General features: G+C 40.9%; 1 protein-coding gene across 4 annotated transcripts in view; it reads right to left on the reverse strand.

Moving 5' to 3' along the window:
• The window catches only part of DPP10 (dipeptidyl peptidase like 10), a 1,231,994-nt gene that overhangs the window by 578,705 nt on the left and 630,918 nt on the right, over window positions 1-22,371 (reverse strand). The window contains exon 1 of one of the 4 annotated variants that reach the window (XM_003363234.5): window positions 20,899-21,633. The exons of 1 other annotated variant lie outside the window; for it this stretch is intronic. In XM_003363234.5, coding sequence (XP_003363282.2) covers window positions 20,899-20,970 — 72 coding nt within the window. In that variant the 5' untranslated portion in view covers window positions 20,971-21,633. Of the gene's footprint in view, window positions 1-20,661; window positions 21,634-22,371 lie in introns of those variants that run through there. 2 more of the 4 variants (XM_070241801.1, XM_070241799.1) reach the window with 2 other exon arrangements.

A 22,371-nucleotide genomic window follows, 5' to 3' on the forward strand; every position in this document is an offset into this window, starting at 1 on the left:
TTTGTTCTATTTCTGTAAAAAATGTTGTTGGAATTTTGATAGGGATTGCGTTGAATCTATAGATTGCTTTAGGAAGTATGGACATTTTCACAATGTTAATTCTTCCAATCCAAGAGCACGGAATATCTTTCCATTTCTTTGTGTCTTCTTGATTTCTTTCAATAATGTTTTACGGTTTTTGGTGTACAGATCTCTCACCTCTTTCATTAAGTTTATTCCTAGGTATGTTATTCTTTTTGTTGCAATTGTAAATGGGATTGTATTCTTAATTTCTCTTGCTGCTACTTCGTTGTTAGTGTATAGAAAGGCAACCAATTTTTGCACATTGATTTTGTATCCTGCAACTTGACTGTATTCCTTTATTATTTCTAAAAGTTTTTTAGTGGACTCCTTAGGGTTTTCTAGATATAAAATCATGTCGTCTGCAAAGAGTGACAGTTTCACTTCTTCTTTTCCAATTTTCCTCCCTTTTATTTCTTTTTCTTGCCTGATTGCTCTGGCTAGGACTTCCAATACTATGTTAAATAAGAGTGGTGACAGTGGGCCTCCTTGTCTGGTTCCTGTTTTTAGAGGGATAGCCTTCAGTTTTTCTCCATTGAGAATGATATTTGCTGTGGGTTTGTCATATATGGGCTTTATTATGTTGAGGTATTTTCCTTCTATACACATTTTATTTGGAGTTTTTATCATAAATGGATGTTGTATCTTGTCAAATGCTTTCTCTGCATCTATTGAGATGACCATGTGATTTTTATTCTTCATTTTGTTAATGTGGTGTATCACGTTGATAGATTTGCGGATGTTGAACCATCCCTGCATCCCCGGAATGAAACCCACTTGATCATGATGTATGATCTTTTTAATGTATTGTTGTATTCGATTTGCTAGAATTTTGTTGAGGATTTTTGCATCGATGTTCATCAGGGATATTGGCCTGTAATTTTCTTTCTTTGTGTTGTCCTTGTCTGGTTTTGGTATCAGTATAATGTTTGCTTCGTAGAAGGAATTAGGAAGCCTCCCCTCCTCTTCAATTTTTTGGAAGAGTTTCACAAGGATAGGTATTAAGTCTTCTTTGAATGTTTGGTAGAATTCACCAGGGAAGCCATCTGGTCCTGGACTTTTTTTTTGGGGGGAGGTTTTTAATTGCTGTTTCAATCTCCTTACTGGTGATTGGTCTATTCAAATTTTCTATATCTTCTTGGTCCAGTTTTGGAAGGTTGCATGTTTCTAAGAATTTATCCATTTCTTCTAGATTATCCAATTTGTTGGTGTATAGCTTTTCATAGTATTCTCTTATTATCTTTTGTATTTCTGAGGTGTCCGTTGTAATCTCTCCTCTTTCATTTATGATTTTATTTATTTGAGCCTTCTCTCTTTTTTTCTTGGTGAGTCTAGCTAAGGGTTTTTCAATTTTGTTTATCTTTTTGAAGAACCAGCTCTTGGTTTCATTAATTTTTTCTATTGCTTTTTTAGTCTCTATTTCATTTATTTCTGCTCCGATTTTTATTATTTACTTCCTTCTGCTGATTTTGGGCTTTGTTTGTTGTTCTTTTTCCAGTACCTTTAGGTACACTTTTAGATTGTCTATTTGGGACTTTTCTTCTTTGTTGAGGTAGGCCTGAATTGCTATAAACTTCCCTCGTAGAACTGCTTTTGCTGTATCCCACAGATTTTGGCATGTCGTGTTTTCATTTTCATTTGTTTCCAGGAATTTTTTGATTTCTTCTTTGATTTCTTCATTGACCATTGTTCAATAGCATCTTTGTTCAGTAGCATATTGTTCAATCTCCACATTTTTGTGGCTTTTCTGGTTTTCTTTCTGTAGCTGATTTCCAGTTTCATACCTTTGTGGCCAGAAAAGATGCCTGGTATTATTTCGATCTTCTTAAATTTATTGAGACTTGTTTTGTGGCCTAATATGTGATCAATCCTGGAGAATGTTCCATGGGCATTTGAAAAGAATGTGTATTCTGTGGTTTTGGGATGGAATGTTCTGTATATATCTACTAAGTCCACCTGGTCTAATGTGTCCTTTAAGGTGAGTGCTTCCTTATTGATCTTCTGTTTGGATGATCTATCCATTGGTGTAAGTGGAGTGTTAAAGTCCCCTACTATTATTGTGTTACTGTCTATTTCTCCTCTTACGTCTGTTAATAATTGCTTTATATATTTAGGTGCTCCTATGTTGGGTGTGTAGATATTTACAAGTGTTATATTTTCTTGTTGGATTGTTCCCTTTGTCATTATGTAGTGCCTGTCTTTGTCTCTTATTACAGTTTTTGATTTAAAGTCTATTTTGTCTGATAGAAGTATTGCTACCCCCGCTTTCTTTTCTTTGCCATTTGCATGGAATATCTTTTTCCATCCTTTCACTTTCAGTTTGTGAGTGTCTGTAGGTCTGAAGTGTGTCTCTTGCATGCAGCATATACATGGATCTTGTTTTTTCATCCAGTTGGCCACCCTATGGCATTTGATTGGAGCATTTAGTCCATTGACATTTAAAGTAGCTATTGATAAATATGTATTTATTGCCATTTTGTCACTTTTTATTTTTTGGTGGGTGTTTTAGTAGTTCTTCTCAGTTCCTTTCTTTTTCTCTTGCTCTCTTCACTTGTGGTTTGATGGCTATCTTTAGTAATATGTTTGATTTCTTTTGTCTTATTTTTTTTCCTGCTTGTTATACGTTTCTGGTTTGTGGTTACTATGAGGATCCTATTTAATATACTATGCATATAACAGTCTATACTGAGTAGATAGACTCTTTAGCTTGACCTCTTTCTAAAAGCTCTACTTATCCCTCCCCTCCTCCCACATTATATGTTTTTCACATCATATATAGTCTTTTGTTTAGTGTGTGTCTATCCATTACCCTCTTATCATTGAAATAGGTAATTTTAGTACATTTGTCTTTTAACCTTCATATTATCTTCACAGGTAGTTGATCTGCTGCCTTTACTATACTTTTACCTTACAAGTGATTTTATAGCCTGTTTTTTGTTGTTGTTGTTGATAATTTTTTTTTTTTATCTCTATTTGTGGTCATTGCTTTCCCACTTAAATAAGTCCCTTCAGCATTTCTTGTAGAACTGGTTTCTTGGTGATAAACCCCTTTAATTTTTGCTTGTCTGGGAAGCTCTTTATCTCTCCTTCCATTCTGAATGACAGCCTTGATGAATAGAGTATTCTTGGTTGTAGGTTTTTTCCTTTTAGCACTTCAAATATGTCATGCCATTCTCTTCTCACCTGTAGGGTCTCGACTGAGAAGTCTGCTGACAGCCTGATGGGCTTCCCTTTATATGTCACTTGTGGCCTTTCTCTTGCTGCTTTTAGGATTCTCTCTTTGTCTTTAATTTTAGACATTTTGATTATAATAGTCTTGGTGTGGGCCTCTTTGGGCTTCTCTTGTTTGGAGCTTTCTGTGACTCCTGAACTTGGATGTCTGTTTCCTTCCTCAGGTGAGGAAAATTTTCCTCTATTATTTCAACAAATAGATTTTCTGCCCCTTTGTCTCTCTCTTCTCCTTCTGGGCCCCCTATAATCCGAATGTTAGCACACTTGATATTGTCCCAAAGTTCCCTAACACTGTTCTCATTCTGTCTAATTCTTTTTTCTCTTTTCTGTTCTGCTTGGGTGATATCCTCTAATCTTTCGTCTAGCTCGCTGATCCGTTCTTCTGCTTCCTCTACTCTGCTATTGAGTCCCTCTAGTGAATTTCTCATTTCGAGTATTGTATTCTTCATTTCTGATTGATTCTTTTTTATATCTTCCAGTTCTTTGCTCATGTGCTCAATGTGTTCATCCATTCTTCTCCGCATATCTGTGAGCATCTTCATTATATTTTGTTTGAGTTCTTTGTCAAGGAGGTCGCTAATTTCTGTTTCACTTAGTTCTTTTTCTGGTGTTTTGTAGTATTCCCTTGCTTGGAAAGTATTCCTTTGCCTCCTCATTATGCCTCTTTCTCGGTGTGTTTTCTTTGTACTAGGTGAGTCAGCTATGTCTCCTGATCTTGGAGAAGTGGCCTTATGTATGAGATGGCTTATGAGGCCCAGCAGTGTGCTTCCCTCTCATCACCAGACCATAAGAACCAGTAGTGACCCCTTTGTGGGCTACTTGTGTTCTTCTGCTGTGGTAGGGTTGCTCCCACTGCAGGTACCCAGGGAGTCTGATCTTTCCTTCCCTGGCCAGCTGTTTGTAAATCCAGTTTGGAGGGGCCTCAGCACTGTTGGCTACAAAGTTTATTAGCACACTCTTATTGCAATTGTCCTCTTAACTGGGTTGATACCCAGTGTAGCTGGTTGCTAGGCACAGGGGCATACAGTTGTGATAGGCCTGAGGCCAACAAGGCTGTTGTCAGTTCTCTTAGGAGTGCAGCTAAGTGGGGCTAGCCCTTGGCATGGAGGCACTCAGTTGTTTCAGGTTTTGGAAGGGGGCTGATCCTTTTTATGGCTATTTGTGAAGCACAAGTCTTCTGCCGCTGATAAGCCTCACCCTCCTCTGGACCACATACACTGTCAACACAGTTCTGGTCCATGCACACTTCTCAACCCCCTGGAGCGTACCCCACTGCCACACTGCACAGGCCCCCATCTCTGCCCCAGTGCCCCCCACAGTTCACCTGGTCCTCACACAAGCCCTGCCCCACAGAGGCAGACACCCTTGCCTGCCTGTAGAGGATCAAGGCACTCAGTCAATGCAGGCTGAAAAGTAGCCTGAGGGCTTGCTGTTAGGTGGGGCCAGTCCCTAGGGGGGGTTGCCTGCCCTGGCTGAACTGGATTAAATCTGTGCTCTAGTGGGTGTGGCAGACCCCTGGGCTAGCAGCCCAAGGGATGCACCTCAATGACCCCCACTCGTGTTCGTATCAGCACGCCTGGACCAGCTCCGAACAATGGCCCCCATCAATGTCTCAGTCTCCGGAGAGGATCCTCCTCTCACCAAGATGCCCCCAGAGCCCACCAGGTGAGTCTTGTTTCACCAAAGGACAGTCAGCCTTCTCTCTGGTGATTTTAGGTTGCTGCAATGATTGAGTTTGTGTGTGGGCCCTTTAAGACCCGGATCTTTTCGGCTTTCGGCCGATAGCTTTTCTGGGGTGTCCTCGCTGCAGTCAACAGCCAGCAAAGCCAGACAGTAAGATGCCCCTCTCAGTTGGGCTGAGTCCGAAGCATGGTTATAGCACTATTGCCCCCACTCCGGACCTCACTCCTCCAGGGAGGGCTGCGTACCTTAGGGCGGCTCCCGCCTGGCCAGCTGAGAAGCTCCACTGCTCCCAAAGGTGGCTTTTTTCCTCTCCAGCCAGAGTTACTGCCTCTTCTGCTTTCATCAGGACTGTCTCTTGTCGTGGGGATTCTTTTTATCCAGTTTTCAGTTTTCAATCCAGGGTGATTCTTCCCAAAATTGTTGTAACCTGGTTGTGTTCGTGGGAGGAGGCGAGTTCAACGTCTGCTCACAGCGCCATCTTGACGAGATCCTTAGCTACATACAATTTAAAAGTTGGCTTCATAGATCACATAAATGGAATTATACATTTTGGACATTGGAAAGTCATTTTTCTGTTTTAAAATACTCTAGATAAAGATGAAATTATGTATGGTTAGAATTTTCAAAGTAAACTGCATTTGCCATTGAGCATACAGAAGACACGAACCACTCTTAGCATACTGCCTGACACACCACAGTGCTCACCAAACACCTCAGAAATTCTGTAGTAGAGCAGACAAGAGCATGGACACTCGGAGCAGACAGGGTTCCAAACCTGCTTCTGCCACATACAAGTTATGTGGTCCTTGTCAAATTACTTTACCTCTCTGTGCCTCAGTTTCCTCATCTTTAAAATAAGGATGACATTAGTAACTTTCACAGAGTTCTAACAAGGATTATTACATGAACTACTAGTTTGACTATTACTACTATTATCTATGGAAAATAATCAAATATGACTTATTGATGAACCACGTACATCACATGATGGCCTCAATTTAATAAAGGAAAGCAACTGGTGATTATGATGATAAGTATGATTTCATGTGACTAAAAGATAGCTTCTCCAGTTACTAGCTGTGCTACCCTGGGAATCTCGTAACTTCTACAAACCTCAGCTTCTCATTAGCAAATTGGAATAAAAGTAATGTCTGTGGCATAGAGTTATGGGGAGGATTAAATGAGATATAGGCATTTGACCACTGCATGGTATAAATGAATATTACACACTCAAAATTTTAGCTGCTGTCAATGACAATAAAAATGCCTATCATTTCATCACTAAAATTAATTTTCTTTTGTATTTCTAAAATTATACTTGTAATTTTGCTACAGGCTCATCAGCTTTATCTTCTTTGACAGGTGTGATCCTGGGCAAAGCCATAAACTGGAATCCGTGAATCCTTGCTGCTGAGAAATAAAGTCCTTCTTAGAGTGTGGTCCACAGACTAAGCATCATGTCATAAATGCGGAATCTTCGACCCCAGCCCAGACTCACGGGGTTAGAATCTGCTTTATAACAGTATCTCCAAGTGATTCAAAAGCATGTTAAAGTTTGAACAGCAAAGATCTAGAACTAACTGTCTAATATGGTAGCTACTGGTGACATATGGCTAGTTAACTTTAAATTAATTAAAATGAAATGAAATTAAAAATCAGTTCCTCAGTGACACTAGCCACAATTCCAGAGTCCAATAGCCACACGTGGCTGGTGGCTATCATATTGGAAAGCACATATATAGAATATGTTTACCGTTCCAGAATGTATTACTGAGCAATGCTAGTCTAGAGGCTCTTTCTTAATATCTGGCAAGATAGTTTTCTGTAGATAGTAAAAAGCATTTCAGGAAAAGAAATTTAAATAATCCAATAAGATTTTTTAAACCCAAAATTATTCACCGAGCTCCTCTTACTCAGTACACAAATATTCATGTACACTTATTATTATTTTTTTTAACCCAAATTGGAAGACTGAGGCCCAGTTGAGAGAATTGGCTTCATCCACATGCAGGTCGTGACTCTTTCTGGAGATTCCCCGCTCCATTTCTAAGTGTATTTTCTCCTGCCCCCACCCCTTCACATTCACAAAGCCCTCATGATCTCTAGCAGCCAAACATTAGTCCTCAAGACAGGGTATACCAAGCAATCCTGGAGACACAAATAAACGCAAGTTAGCCATAAACAGTTAACACTCTCTGTCCTGTCTTAAGTTAAAGGAACAAAGGAAACCATAGCGGAATTCCATATATATGCAGATAGATGAGATGGGCTATTTCTTGACTGGCAGTCAAGAAAGTGAGTGACAAGGGAAGGAAAGCTTATCATATGTCTTAAATCAGGCTGTGTGGGTGGCTAGGCTTTCACTCTCCTCCCGAGGGCAGCTCTGAAAGCAGCCATCTCTGGGGACACTACCACCATCAAAGTTGATCTGAACCTTATTTTGCTAAATCCTCAAGAGCTGCTTGTCACCTCCTTGCATGCAATTATTCTGCTTCATCTTCTCCACAAACAGCTATTTAAAATTACCAAATTGTTCTCTTCTATCCTTCAAAAACACCTGGACCAATTTGTTGGAACGATCCCGACCAGCAGTGGTGGCTGACTGGCTGCGTTCCAGGACCTCGCGGCTGGTGAATCAGATCTGACACCCGAAGCTCCACAGGGCTTGTAGAAAGCTTTCATAGAATTGCTTAAGAAGCTGGCTCTGACGTCAAGTAAGGGCCAAGACTGCACAATTTTCATGAGGCTGGGGATGTTAAGAAAATTTCTGAGAACTTAGACATAAAACTTAAGCATGACTTCACATCTGCCTTTTCAATGTCAGACAGGGGCACTGTCTCATCAGCCCACACAAGGATCATCCAATTTTAGGAGAATGCACCTTTCTTGGGCTTACCATTTACTATTGACTTCGGCCCAGAGTCTGTAAAGTTAGATGTTAACTGTAGAAGATAGATAAGTTTCAAAAACTTTCTATCTGCTATAAAAGATAACCACAAAGGTTACGGTTTAAATGCCCTATTGGATCTTAACCAGTTTCGTATCTGATTTCACAAACATTGTATGCCATTCCTTTCCTGACTGACTGTATGAACCTCTCTTCCTCAGATGCTTTCTGAATCAGCTTTACCATCTCGACGGTTCTTTTACTACTGAGCTAAACCCTTGACATATGTTCACTATATATTTGTAGAAGAGCCAGGATTTTTTGACTGGTAAACGTATGCTTTGATAGGGATCGGTGCTGTCTTACAGACCTTCATACATGATCTGCAGTAGGTCCTTCTACTCTCTACCACTTCGTCTGAGAAATGAGAAACTGCAGAAATTGAGGTTTTATCCAACCATCACGCATGTGACCAACTGCTCCTTGATGCTTCTAGATAGGATCTGCAGAATAGATCTAATCTTGTCAAACTTACTGCCTGGAAAACAAATTAAACCTAAAAGAAAAAACACTTTTAAACCAGCCAAAACCTTCCCATTTTTAATTCTCACCCACTTTTTCTTTATCTGTCTTCAAAACAGACATCTAAAAATGATTTCTACGATCCCGATGATTGAGTGAGGCTCCTTCCACCAACCCCCAACCTAGGAGTGAGGAGCTCTGGTTTCTAATCTACCAAATTCATTAGTCTTATGAGCTTGAGCAAGTCAGCCTTTATAACTCTCAGTTGTCTTATAAGTAAACCAGCTGACTTAATCCCCATGGTTAGTTCTAAGATCTTTTTAAAAGAATTGCATCTTTTAAAGAGGCAAAACTGAAGGAAAATTAGATTCTATTGTTCAATTTCTCAGAGTCAGAAAAAGGGATATCCAGTGCACATTACTAAAAGTCACCATGTAAGGATTTTATGCTAGCAATTTGACAGTGACTTTCCATGCCTAAGCCATTTAATATGTGCCTACCTACAGCATACCCCTAAGAACGGATATTTTCAGGGCTGGCCCCATGGCCAAGTGGTTAAATTTGCGCACTCCGCTTCGGCGGCCCAGGGTTTCTCTGGTTTGGATCCTGGGTGCAGACCTAGCACTCCTCATCAAGCCATGCTGAGGTGGCAAACCCCATAGCAGAACTAAAAGGACATACAACTAGAATACACAACTATGTACTGGGGGAGCTTTGGGGAGAAGCAGGAAAAAAAAAAAACAAAGATCAGCAACAGATGTTGGCTCAGGGCTAATCTTTAAAAAAAAGAGAGAGGGAGAATGGATATTTTCTCCTCAAAACTTGGCCTTAAATGGAAGTCAGCAGATGGCACTGTACAGTGGTTCCATGTTATGATATCTGCTTAATTTTTTATCCCCTGTAAGACCTCTTGGTACTTTGTGACCTCTCTGATATATCTTTTCCTTGTTACAGAGTGACTCATTTGGGGGTTTATACAACAATTACGGGCTTGTTATGTTGCATAGCTCCAAACCAGCAATTTACATCACAATGCTTTTGTCCTGGGCTTTCCCTTAACTAAAATTGCCTTGTGTGACCAATAAGCAATGTGAAGCTGACATTTCTGAAGCCAACAGCTAATCCTAGATTGTATTTACCTATTTTCAAATATTTGCACCATCTGTGATTCTATATTAGTTTTTTTGGATTCAACATTACAGCTCAAGGACTGTAGTTCTGAGCAGAAATGAAGCAGCACTCCAAATGTAGAATGTATTCTAAGCATGAGATGGAATGAACCATGACATGGGGGAAAAAAACAAATTAAGGAAAAGCAAATGCATATCCAGTTCTCCACCTTCAAAATGCAAACTGTTGATTTCCCTACTCTTGTAAGGACTACAAAAATGAATAACATGTATTTTCTTGACCAACCCTAAGCCCCGTTTGCTTTGGAGCTAGTATGATGCCACATAATTTCTGTATCAACAAAAATAAGAGCTGAATATTAAAGGTGCTCTGAAGTTTGGTTAAAGTAATGGAGAAAAAATATTTAAAGTTGGTATTTCACAACATCTGGAACCTCAATATCCAGCATAATTTGATTTCCCATCGCTTTGTCTCTACCTCGTATAGCAACTCAATACATATTAACAACAACAACAAAAGCATCATCATTTTTCAGCATCTCCAGGACAATAAACCTATCTCATTGCTATTCCTCACACAATTCTTCAAGGTAAGCATCCTCCCATTTCTAGATGAAGTATTAGATTCAGAGAGAGGCGGAGTAACTTGCTCACACTAGTAAGCAGAGTTTAAACTGAGGTTAAATGAATAGAAAGCCTGAGTTCTTTCCACTAAAAATAATTCTGTGTAACTCAAAATTTTGTTCTTATTTATTTATTTAGCATAAAAAAGTTTCTTAAGCCTGGTATTGGAACTTGGTACTCTGATAAAAGTATCACAGCTTCTGAAAGCAGCCTAACCTTCCAAGAAATACAGTGAATCAGAAGCCTGTTGTCTCTATCGACTCCCCAAGAAAGCTCTAAATCTCACCTACATGCTTTCCAGAGTTGCTAAGTGCAGCCCTCCTTTCTTAGCAAGGGATTCACCCAATCACTAGTCCATGCACTATTGAATTGCAGTTTCAAATGCTGAGTGTAGAGATCAGTGGGTGCTCATTCATGCCGAGGGGAAGAGACGAGGCTTAAGAATGCCAGTGTCTCCAAATGTGGTGGGAGGCGCTGTCATTTCCTTGGATCAGTGACTCTCACAGTTTACTTTCAGAATGGCTTTATGGCTGTGGGGTGACTTCTTGCCATGGTAAGTGGGAGAAGATGCACATGTGTTTCTGCAAAATCTTGGGGCCAGGTGTCAAAAGTCTAGAACTAATACATCACAAAGGAGAAACCAAGAAATGTCAAGTGAGTTTTGCTTACAGATTCAAAGGTTTGAAGAAGAAATTCTTTTTTTAAAGTTATTCTGCTATCAAGTGCTAAGGAAGGCAGATGTGCCATCAAGTCACAATCAAAGGCTCTGTATCAACAGGTGAATCTAGCAGCTGACACCAGGAAAATGGTTATAAGTGAAGAGACCCAGAATCAAGTACTGCTTCTGATTCTAACCAACTGTGTGACCTGAGACACATCACTTCATCTCTCCACTGTCTGTCTCCTGATTTGAAAACAAAGGCATTAGATTCAGCAATCAGAAGTTTCTAAAAATGCCATCATCATTTATGACTTTATGATCATTTGAAGGAAGAATCTGGAAAGGCAAGGCCACTATGGACGTCCCGGTAGTCTAGACGTCAGGGAATCAACCTTGGACAGAGACTGGATCTCAGAAATGTAGAGGTACAAGGAACTAGATATGGATTTGGAGCTGTCACAGATGCAAAGATAGACAACGGAACCAAAAGTACCATCCTGGAAGGCATGAGGCACTGACTCTGTGAGCAAATGCTTTAAAGTGTGGCAGATGTAGAAGACACAACTCATAATGCCACTGTGGCAATAATAAACCTCACTTGAGAGAAATTGTAAGCAACCTTCATAGATGTGAACGAGGGTGGCTCTCTTCCATTTCAACTTCAAGTTCAATTCACACCCACCCATCACTGTAATTTGATTGTCAAGAAGTGGAATACATATAACTCCTAGGATCAGAGAAAAGGAATAACTCTGATAAAGACGCCAGAGATAGCTTCAAAATATATTCACTTTATTTCTTGGAACACTTACGTTTTATAGTACTAGAAAAAGAAACAAACAAATGAAATGTGCACTTTTCTCTTAAAATCCCTAAAAGCAAATGGAGTAGATAGAAAATCCATTCATAAATTCATAGATCCTAGGAAATATACATCATATGCTAACCTACCAAACAAATCACCTGTTTCTACATTTGAGAAATTCTTCACGAATTTCAGATATTTCCTCTAGAACAATATGTTCTTGATCCTCTATTCAAAAGGTATCTTGATTCCTAACCTTTGATTCTGCGACAAAGAGAGAAGAATTATTATGCAAGTTTGTGAAATGTTGTCTAAAAAGTTACTTTATTAAAAAAGACTTTCTAGCACTTGTTTCAAAACACATGAAATGAAAAAAATGGCCATGTCTTGCATTCATTAACTCATATTAAAACCTTTTCTGGAGGTGAGATATGATTAATGGAATCATGAGTATCACTTATGCAATTCCTCCTGCCAAAAGTGAACCTGTGTACCAATAACGGGAAAGCTTACTCCTACCCTGTACAAGCCTTATTAATGCAACTTTAGTGGTCTTTCTGATCTATTATTCGAAAATAAATCGCAGGAGAGCCTGCCATTCAAGTTCCCAATTACATATTTCAGATTTCTCATATTTATGTTTTCAGAGAAGAGACTTTCAGATGGAATGAGAAATAAAGTCTTCATTTAGTTCTCAAAAAAGGGTGGAGATAAAGACAATAAAAATGAGTTTTTTCCTCACTTTTCTTCATTTGCTATCTTGTAACCTGATACATAAATGTTTGTATTGACCTAAGAAAATCGATGAGTATGATAAATTACAATAATATTGAAGTCAAATAATATACAGCTTGGCTGGAGAATATATAGCTTGCCTTGGCTCTCTCGGATGTAAAGCCAGTTTTGGATTATGCACTCTACTAGCTTTTCTTAGATTTCCACTCAAATATCACCAGCTCTCATATGCAAAGAATGTCAAAGTCAATCATTTCTGGAAACCAAACTTCTGGGAAGAGAATATCAAACCATGAACACTTCAAAGATGATTCTAGGAGGCTGGCCCGCTGGCCAAGTAGTTAGAGTTCTGTGAGCTGTGCTTTGGCAGCCCAGGTTCGCCGGTTTGACCCCAGGTGCAGAGCTACTCCACTCATCGGTTATGCTATGGAGGCACCCTACATACAAAAACGTAGAGGACAAATGGTGCAGAGGTCAGCTAGAGCTAATTTTCCTCAAAAAAGAGGAGGATTGGCAACAGAAGTTAGCTCAAGGCGAATCTTCCTCACCAAAAAAAAAAAAAACAAGAAGATTTTAAGTCTTTTGGGAAAACAGGTTACCATCTAAAAATAGTAGAAATCAGTCAGGTTGTTATACATTTATTTTTTTCCTAATGCCCTATAATAACGTAACTGTAAAATACTCAGTATATTTAGATCATGAATATAGATCATTTGCTAATGTATTACCAAGGGTATATTTGTATGTGTATATTTGTATATGTATAAATGTATATAATTACCACACACACACATATGTATTCAGCATTTTCATTAATGTAAATGCAAAATTACCATTGCAAAAGAATGAAATAATCTTTTCAGATTATCTAGCATCTTCGTAGCAATAAGAATAAAAATACTAAGTTCTACCTTGGGTCAGATGTTGTACAAGCCCATTCACATAGACTGGCTCTAACCTTTACAACATTCTCACCATCCTCTGCCTTTAAAGATGAAGGAGTAGGGGCCAGCCCAGTGGAATAGTGGTTAAGTTCGCACACTCCACTTCAGCAGCCAGAGTTCACAGGTTCAAATCCCAGGCACGGACCTACACACTGCTTAAACCATGCTGTGCTGGATCCCACACACAAAACGGGAAGATTGGCATGGATATTAGTTCTAGGACAATCTTCCTCAAGCAAAAAGAGGGAGATTGGCAACAGATGTTAGCTCAGGGCCAATCTTCCTCACCAAAAAAAAAAAGAAAGAAAAGATGTAGGAACAGTTTTAGAGGGGTTAAATAATTTGCCCTAGATTGCACAGTAAGTGGCAGAGAAGAATTCCATTTGAAATCTGCTTGACTCTGTCCTCAACCCTACGTCATGTTGCCTCTCCCCAAAATACAATTAAATCCGAAAATCATCTGGCAATTCCAAAGATATTGTAGAATATACTATTCTGGTTAATGGAATAAGCATGTTTTCTGAAAGTCGGTTTAAAAAATTATTAACGTTTTAACAATTTTCAAATAAACTATGGCAAGGTAGACTTGAAAATAAAATAAAAATCATTTTTTATTATGTAGAAGACATTACAAAGAGTACCATTAATATCAACTACTGACCAGAACAGTTCAAAATAAAATATTGATTTAATCACCTTTGGATAAAAGCGAGTTTTCTGTATTTAGCCTAGCAGTGGTGGGAGTTCACGATTACACATGGATATGTCTGAAACCCTGAGGATTCACGACATCTTAACGAAAACGAACCTGCAAGAGAACAGCTCTCTCTTAAGTGTCCCATTCTCCCCATTGAACCTACTTCCCAGCTTTTGCCACCATCTTGGAAATGACAAGTGTTCCATTAGTTAATATGTAATAGACGATAAGAATGTCTCCCAGGTTGGGGGTGTTTAAAAGCCTTGGAGAACAAGTGCTGTCTAGATATGAAAAAGTAAGCAGAGATAAATTATTGTCAACAGGCATGTGGATCAGATCAGCACAAACTTTAAAATAACTGTGTGCTGGGAATAATCAGTACTGAGCTGTGTGACTTCTCCAGGCGAGGCAGCAGACATGAGAGCAGGATCATTTCTAACTTTACATGACAACATGTGTTTAGGAAGAAGTTTACATTCCCTCCATTATTTATTTGCCCTTTTTGGTCCTTTTACAGGTCTTCAGATGGGAAAAGCTCCAAACTTTCCTAGTTGATGTGCGTCTTATCATATTCTCCCTTCATAATGTTTCAGTAATACATGAACTTGGTTAGAACACATATAAAGTCACTCTGCAAGTATGAAAGTACATGGAGATAATTTTAATAGTTGGAACATCAAGAAATGGCATGTGTATTTAAATGCTGCATAGGAATAGCTGTAGAAAAATTTGGGTGAAAAAGTCTTTTGAATTACACTGAGTCCAACATTGGATCCCTCATTTCCATTTCCACTGACAGTTGGCACACCCACCCTGGCATCCTGGGGGCTTCAATGTTGGGCACATTCTCCTGAAATCTCATCTTCTGAGATATGTCTATAAATTACACCTCTCTTTTCTTCAAACATCCTCTTTCTCCATGCTAATTACCTTATGAAGTGTATTACATTGAAAATAAAATGCAACATATTCTGCAGCTAATTCGCCTGTTCGTGAGGATTAGCCGATGTTTACTTGCAGCCTGGCTCCTTACAGAGTAGGGCAGTAAAGAAGTGAGTTTTGATTGAATGGAAGTAGGGATGTAACAGAGTATTTGGAAGTCTGCATGTCTGAAAAATCAGGCCCGATGTCCAAACCAAATAATATGCTGTTGTTAGTCCCAGGGAGTCGATTCCAACTCCTAATGACCCTGTGAACAGCAGAGCAGAACCCTGCCCCATCTTTCTGTGCAATCCTTTCACCTTCCAGTGCTCTATCAGACAATGCTCCGCTGCTATTCACAGGGTTTTCATGGCCAATTTTTTGGAAGCTGGTGGCCAGGTCCTTCTTCCTAGGCTGTCGTAATCTGGAAGCTCTGCTGAAACCTGTCCACTACGGGTGACCCTGCCAGTGGCATATCTTTCAGCATCACAGCAACACAGCTACGGCAATATGACAACTGATAGACGAGGGGTGTGGTTCCCTTAAGAAGAAACAAACCCCCAGTTGCCACATGAGAGCAGCAGATCTTAAGCACTAGACCACCAGAGTTGGCTTAAATAATATATATTATATTATTAATATAAAATTTATATGCATGAGCAAATTCATATGTTACCATACAAATATGTGTACTGGACAATGAAACAGTCTGTAAAGTGTTAAAATAATATACTGGCCATAGGTTGTTCAATGATCCTTTAAGCTTTTTTTTTCTTCTTTCTAGGCTCCTATTCCCACACTATGCATTTAATGAGAGCACTTGGTATGAGATAAGCATTGTTCAAAAGCTTTTACATATTATTTAATTTAATCCTTACAACAAGCATGTAAAGGATCTATAGTCACCTCCATTCACAGATAAACATAGAAAATGAATTATTCTGCCCAATAAAACACAGTTAAGACTAGTAGAGCTGGGATATGAACTTGAATCTCTGGTTCCCCATGCATAATCCATAGACAACAGTAAATAAATATTTGTGGTTGATGGCACAAAAACTCATAGTCCTAGTTGCAATATTCTAATGCTGTGTATGTTACATAGTACACTGTAAATAAGTTAAAAACATGTCTATGAGTACTAAAGCTTAAAACATTATGTAATCATAAATGATTCAAGGAACCAAAATTTCGAAATAGTTTTGTTTTTACTCAGACTGAGAGAAATTTGGTTTCTGTTTTGTTTCCAATGTAATGAACTTCATAAGATAATGCAGCATTAATATTTAATAATACAATTTTCCTTAACTTGTTTTTATATAGTTTAATCTTTCTTACATGTGCAATTTGCTCGGTCCCTGAAATAAACAGATGGGGAGATTAGAAGCTTGTAAGCAAGGGATGTTTTGTGGCATGTTCTAAGCTCAGTAAATAAAATGTCATATATATGTAATAAGATATACATAAAAATATATATGTTATAAGGAATTAAGGAAAAGTAGGAAATGTGTAATATCCGCTAAGGCATAAAGACTTCTACATAACACCTGTATCCAATCTAAATTATCTTTTATGACCAAATCACATAGAACTCTCCCACCACTTAGATACTATATATCTTGTGCTGAATGCTTAGAAAGAGAGTAACAAATCTTCTACTAAGTAAAATTTTTTCAACATGATTTCTAAAAGCTATTTTTGAGGTTCTGTGTTAAAAACAATAGTTCACAGACTAAATTATGACATGCTGATATATTAGTCAGAGAAACACGGAAGAATAACTTTTTTGTAAGTTTTCATTAAGTGTACATTTGAAAATTTCAATCAGGTTTGCTAGACCAAAGTTGAAGTAAAAATAATGTATCCTAATTTCTGCATGGAAGCACTTTAGGTTAATATTATGTAAAGGTCAAAATTACAATAAATACTTTACAAAAGGCATTTACGCATTACATATTTAATCACAATTTTGAACATAAATTATTTCATCAAGAGGCTGCTACATGGGGAGCTGTAAAAGATTGGTTTTCTACCAGAATGAGTTTTTTAAAGAAAATGCATAACTAATGCTGTTTTGCAGCCAAATGGTTGCTTATAAAAATATATTTTTAGTCATACTTTGGAAAGTAGGATTCTACTTTTTCTTTTGTTTAGTTTTTTCGTTTTTTGTTTTGATCTGTTTCTTTTGAAGCTGAGAGGACCGTCAAACGTTTTAGGAAATAGTTCTACCCACTGAATTCAGAAGAAGGGTGCCACCTGGTGGAAATGGGGGCAAATTCTAAACCAGGTCTGAGTATAAAAACGTACTCTTTTAAGAAACCTTGAAAGTTTCCTCATTACCAAGGGCAAATGTCACAAAGAGATATTTTTTTAAAGTTCCCATGTACTTATCAGGATCTCTCTGGTTCTTTTTATATTATTCCAAGCAATAGAAGAAATATGAAGTTAACTTTAAAATTTCAAGAGCTCTTGTTTATGTTTACAGTTGAAGCTTTAAATGAACTCTTTATTCATTTCACATTCAAGGTAAATTTGTACACACACAATATTTGCAATTATTTTGCATTCTGCTAATAGGAATGTGTTGAACTGTAATTGTGTAGAAGTTGGAAGGTGGGATTGAGACTTAAATGAGCTTATACTATCTTAAATGTCACAGACAAGGGCTATGTCTCATCTCCACCGCTTATGAAGACAACCTTGATCAAGCTGCTTAGTTTCTCTAATACTCTATATTTTCATCTCTAAAATGGGAATAACAACAAGACCTACCTCCAAAAGTTGCTTTGAGGATCAAATAGAAAAACACATTCAATACATATTACCTTATCAGCCCAGAGGACATCACTTTGCACATGGCAAACATTCAGGAAGTGATTTTAAAAAATAATAATAAGTTATAACTAGCCACTCACGATTTTAGATCCCTCAATGGAAAATGGGATATTGATCATGTTAAGTGGGAATGACTGTAGCCACTTATATCAAAGCATTTATTGTTAGACATTTTATAAATGTGGAGTGTTATGAAAACAACAAAAATAACTGTTATAAACATTTATTTAATCAATGAAGTCTTTCCTTTAAAGGAAAGACTACTAAGATGATAAAAATATTTTCAACACTTCAGAATATTAAAAGTCTACTGTCCCCACTATTCTTGTTGCTTCTGCTCCCTGGGGAAGGAGTGCCTCTGGTCACGGCACCCTGTGCCAGAGGACAGTAATAGGTAAGATGAAACAGGGAGGCCCAGCTCTCTAAAGGACCATAACAACAGCCAAATTAGATGGTCCATATCCACTTCACTCAGAGGGAAGACTGTGTTCTTCCACTGTGCTGTGAGTGAAAATAGATGTTTGATGGCCTCAGGACAAGGCGTTTCTGAGGTTTCATAAAACTCTCTACCATGGAAAGCAAAAGACCTTTCTGGCAACATTCAAAAGCTTAAATCACTCAAAATCAATACATAGTGAATGATTAGCTGGAACATGCCCCTATTAACAATTATGTAGGACTTCATAAAGCTACACTTTTATTTAAACTTGTGAATCTTTTTTTCATAAATATCATAGAAACCTGAACAGTCAATCATGTCAATATGAAGCTATTATATCTAGTACCACGTGAAAGTTGTGTGACAGTTACAGAATTAGACCACCATGACTAATACTGTTGATAAATACTTAGCAGTATTAGAGTAAGTAGTTTAAGCATTCACAGCAATCATCCACATTATCTGGCCATCATTTCATAAGTCAAGCTTTAGACAAAGAATACACTAGATATAGGTATTTTCTGGGAGTGCTTGAAAAACCCTCAATGGGAAGCTGCCATGTATATTTCAGGCTGACTTTCCTTCCCTCTTCAAAATCAATCTCTTTGAATTTAACTCAAGCATAATATGCACACCATTGACATTTTAAAATCGTGTAAATGCTCAGAAAGGCACTTAAAAAAAAGAACTCCATTAAAACAAGAGTTCTGCAAATGGCCACTCCCTGAATATTTGGAGTGGACATAAACCAAAACGCACATTAACAAGAAAAACAGATTCAAGCTTGAATCTCTCTTCATATGAATTTTAATTGACCAGATAAGTCCTGACAAAAGACTTTGCTGTAACATGCACCGCTCGCCCACTATTTACAAATACACTTTCAGCTTCTGTGTGCTCTGCTCTGCTTCTTCCTTCCCACCTCCACCGTCACTGAACTGTTTGCAGCACCTCAAGTAACCAGCTGGTGTCACAGGGTTAGTGAGCAAGGATTTCATGTGGGAACTCTCATCTGACTAATCATTCTTCTTGGTAGCATCATTCCAAGAGCAAGAGAGAGGCTCAGCGGCTTGTTAACAAAATTTAAGGGCTGTCAGCCTGAAAGAGGATGTTAAATCCATGCTCCTCTCCTGAAATTATTTTTATACTCTGCTAACCAGTTGCTACCTTGTGGTATGTGTTGGAGGGGAAATGAAAAAGAGAGATAAGTGAAAAAGATATATAATATAATGCAATATAAATGTTTTAATACATATTTTCGTACTTATCTCAGGGTAGTGAACAAAGAGGATGGTTGAAGAAAACAACTGCTTTGTAAAAACTGCAACATTCACCCCAGTAAATGGACGGCGAGCTTTAAGGCATTGAGTAATCTTCACCACCTGTGTGAAACATATGTGAGGGAAATGAGAAGGAGGGGGAAGGGGAGAAGAGAGAGACCACAGCCAGGAGAGATGACCAAGACTAGAATATTAATAACAGCAGCCCTGGCATCGCCTCCTCCGCCTCATCGCCACTCCTTGGAGATTTGGACAGCTCCCCTTCACTCGCTCCTCAGTGCTTAGAACATGCGTGAGGAGAGCCGCTACTGGAGCCTCGCTGCTTGCACCTTCCTCATCCCACTTCCAGCAATGAGATAGGAGTGACTCTGCCAGAAACGCCTCCGGTGGCCGTAGGCAGTGCACTAGGGGCAAAGGGCCCATCTCCGGTACCCAGGCGCCTCTGTCCTCTAGTTCCGTGGTTATCTGCTGACCTAAGTGGAGCCCTCTTGGCTCAGAGTCTCCAACTGATGTAAACGTGACAGCACCTCGAGCTGGCTCACAAGCTCAACATAGCTTCCGTCCTCCTCGCCAGGGCATCTAGGCGCTCCTGACCCTACAACTTTGGAAAAAAGCGACACCGAACTCCCGAGTCACCCCAATCCAGGAACAGAGACTAGATGGAGATGCACCGTGCGGTTTTGCTACAGATTTCTAAAGACTGAAGCAAAAAGGGGGTGGTCGGTGCGGAAAGACGGAAAAGGGGCAGAAATAACCCTCAGTCAGCACAGGGCACCTCATATCTGCAGACATAACACATCTGGACCCAACAAATCACTAAAGCCAGCTCCTCCTAACAATTAATGCCCTTTATGCTCTCCAGCTCCGCTCCACTCAGACCACAGATGCCTGGTACATCCTCTTCTCCCATTTAGTATCCCAGCCCTGTCCCATTCTCCTCAAAAAAAAAAAAAAAAAGAAAAGAAAAGAAAAGGAAAAACTCTGCTGGCCTAAAGGTCATTTGCCTACTCCAGTAGCTGTGGCCAGCGCTCCTCTCAGCTACGTGAAGACGGGGCTCGAACCCTGCAAGTGGACGCCTCCAGGAGCTCAGCAATTCCTCCAACATACGTTAATAGGAGTCAAGAGGCCCCCATTCCTTGGCCCCGGCCACCTCTCCCTCCCTCGGCAGCCTGCCCGCCTGGGCTCCCCGGACCACCCCAGCCTTTACCTCTCTCCCCCCTTCCCCGCGGCTCTCCACCTTGCGCATCCTCTCGCCCGGCCCCGGAGCGCACTCAGACGCTCTAACTTCCTGCGGAGTCCATGGATGAGCCAGGAAAGCCAGGAACTGGGGCGGGGGAGGGAGGAGAAAGGGAGGCGTGGGAGCCGAGCCGGGGGGGATGGGCGGGGGAGCGCAGACTGGAGCCTTCTTCCCCGGGAGGGCCTGGCCGCAGCTGCCAACTCTCACCTGGTCCGCCGGCTGCGCCTGGCTCGCCCTGGCCCCCGGGGTGGGCTGCTGGTCCTGCTTCATGGCTGTCATCGCCGGCGGCCCGCGTTGGCGCTCACTTCCTCGCGGGCACTTCAGACTCGGGGACCGTCACTTGGCAGCAATCGCATGTCACAGGCGCCCGACGCTCTCCGAATTGGCGGAAGAGAAAGCGGCAGCGACGGGGTGGGGGGAGGGGAGCGATAGGGAGGGGAAGAAGAGCGGCACCAGGCAGGCTCCCCCTTGCAGAATCCCTCCTTCGGCTACCGCAGACCCTGTAACTCCCCACTCCCCCCGCCCCCCACCACCGCGAAGCGTAGAGTGTCTCGGAGACCAGACACGACCAAGTGGCAAGTTAGTGGAGCGGCGAGCGGCGGGCGAGCGGCACCTGACCGCAGTGGAGCGACGTCTCGCAGTGCCAGAGGTGCCAGGCTAGCATTCTACCGCAGTCTGCGCCCCCCGCCCGCCCCCGGGGGCTCCCCGCACCGCGCTCAGCGCGCCAAGTGGAGCACCCGGGTACCGCGCTCTAGCATCTCCGGAGCAACCGCAACGCGGGAGAGAGCCCTGAGCGGCGCGCGAGCTCCCCACACGCGCGGCCGAGGCTGCCGGGCTCCGCGGGTCCCCTCACCCCCTCCCTGCCCCCCGCGGGCTCCTGCTAAAACCCGGAGAAGCGGAGCGCGCCCGTGCAAAGCCCTTGGTGGCTCCGGCGCTGCCACTGGGCATGCTCCAGCGCTTGGACAAGGCAGGGGGCAGCGGGGGACTGGGGGCCCAGAGCGCCAAGGGGGCCGCCAACACCTGTCGGGACTCAAGAGGTTGTCCCAGGTTATGACCCGGGCTCTGCGGCTCCTGATTAGGGAGCAATGGACATTCTTTAGCCTGCAGTCTGGATTCCCCTGCAAACTGCCTGGTTAATGCCAGTGGAATTCCTAAAGGTTGATTTAAAACAGTAATAACTAATGATGATATTCTGGTACTCACATTTTTTTTCTTTTCTTTTGTCCTGGACACAGAAAAATCCTCACATTTTAAGTTCTCTTCCCCTTCAAAGTTTGTTTATTGCACATCTATCATGTGCCAAATACACTGCAAGGCTGGGAAGGACTGCAGGGGAGAGAGACTCATACGGAGAGCCAGACTTACCAAAGTCCACGCCTGCAGGGAGTTAACGGTATAGCGTGGGTCCTGGGAGCCTGGTGCAAGGATGGGGATCAATGAGAGGACGCAGCTCTTTGGAAGTTGAGTTCGTGTGGGTATAATAAAGTCCACCAGTTTCATCCAGATGCGCTAGCACTTGGCTTTCCGGGGTGCTAGAAAGGACCTGCCCAAGGCAGATGGGCAAGAAGCAGTCCCCAGTCTCAGGCACTGGTTGTTGGACATTGCTCACCAGAGAAAAGGCAGAAGGGCGCAATATCCAGATGCTACTGGACTCAGCACATGGGTTGTGAGGACGTTCCT

The sequence above is a fragment of the Equus caballus genome, chromosome 18 (genome assembly GCF_041296265.1).
Source record: "Equus caballus isolate H_3958 breed thoroughbred chromosome 18, TB-T2T, whole genome shotgun sequence".
NCBI classification, from domain to species: domain Eukaryota; kingdom Metazoa; phylum Chordata; class Mammalia; order Perissodactyla; family Equidae; genus Equus; species Equus caballus.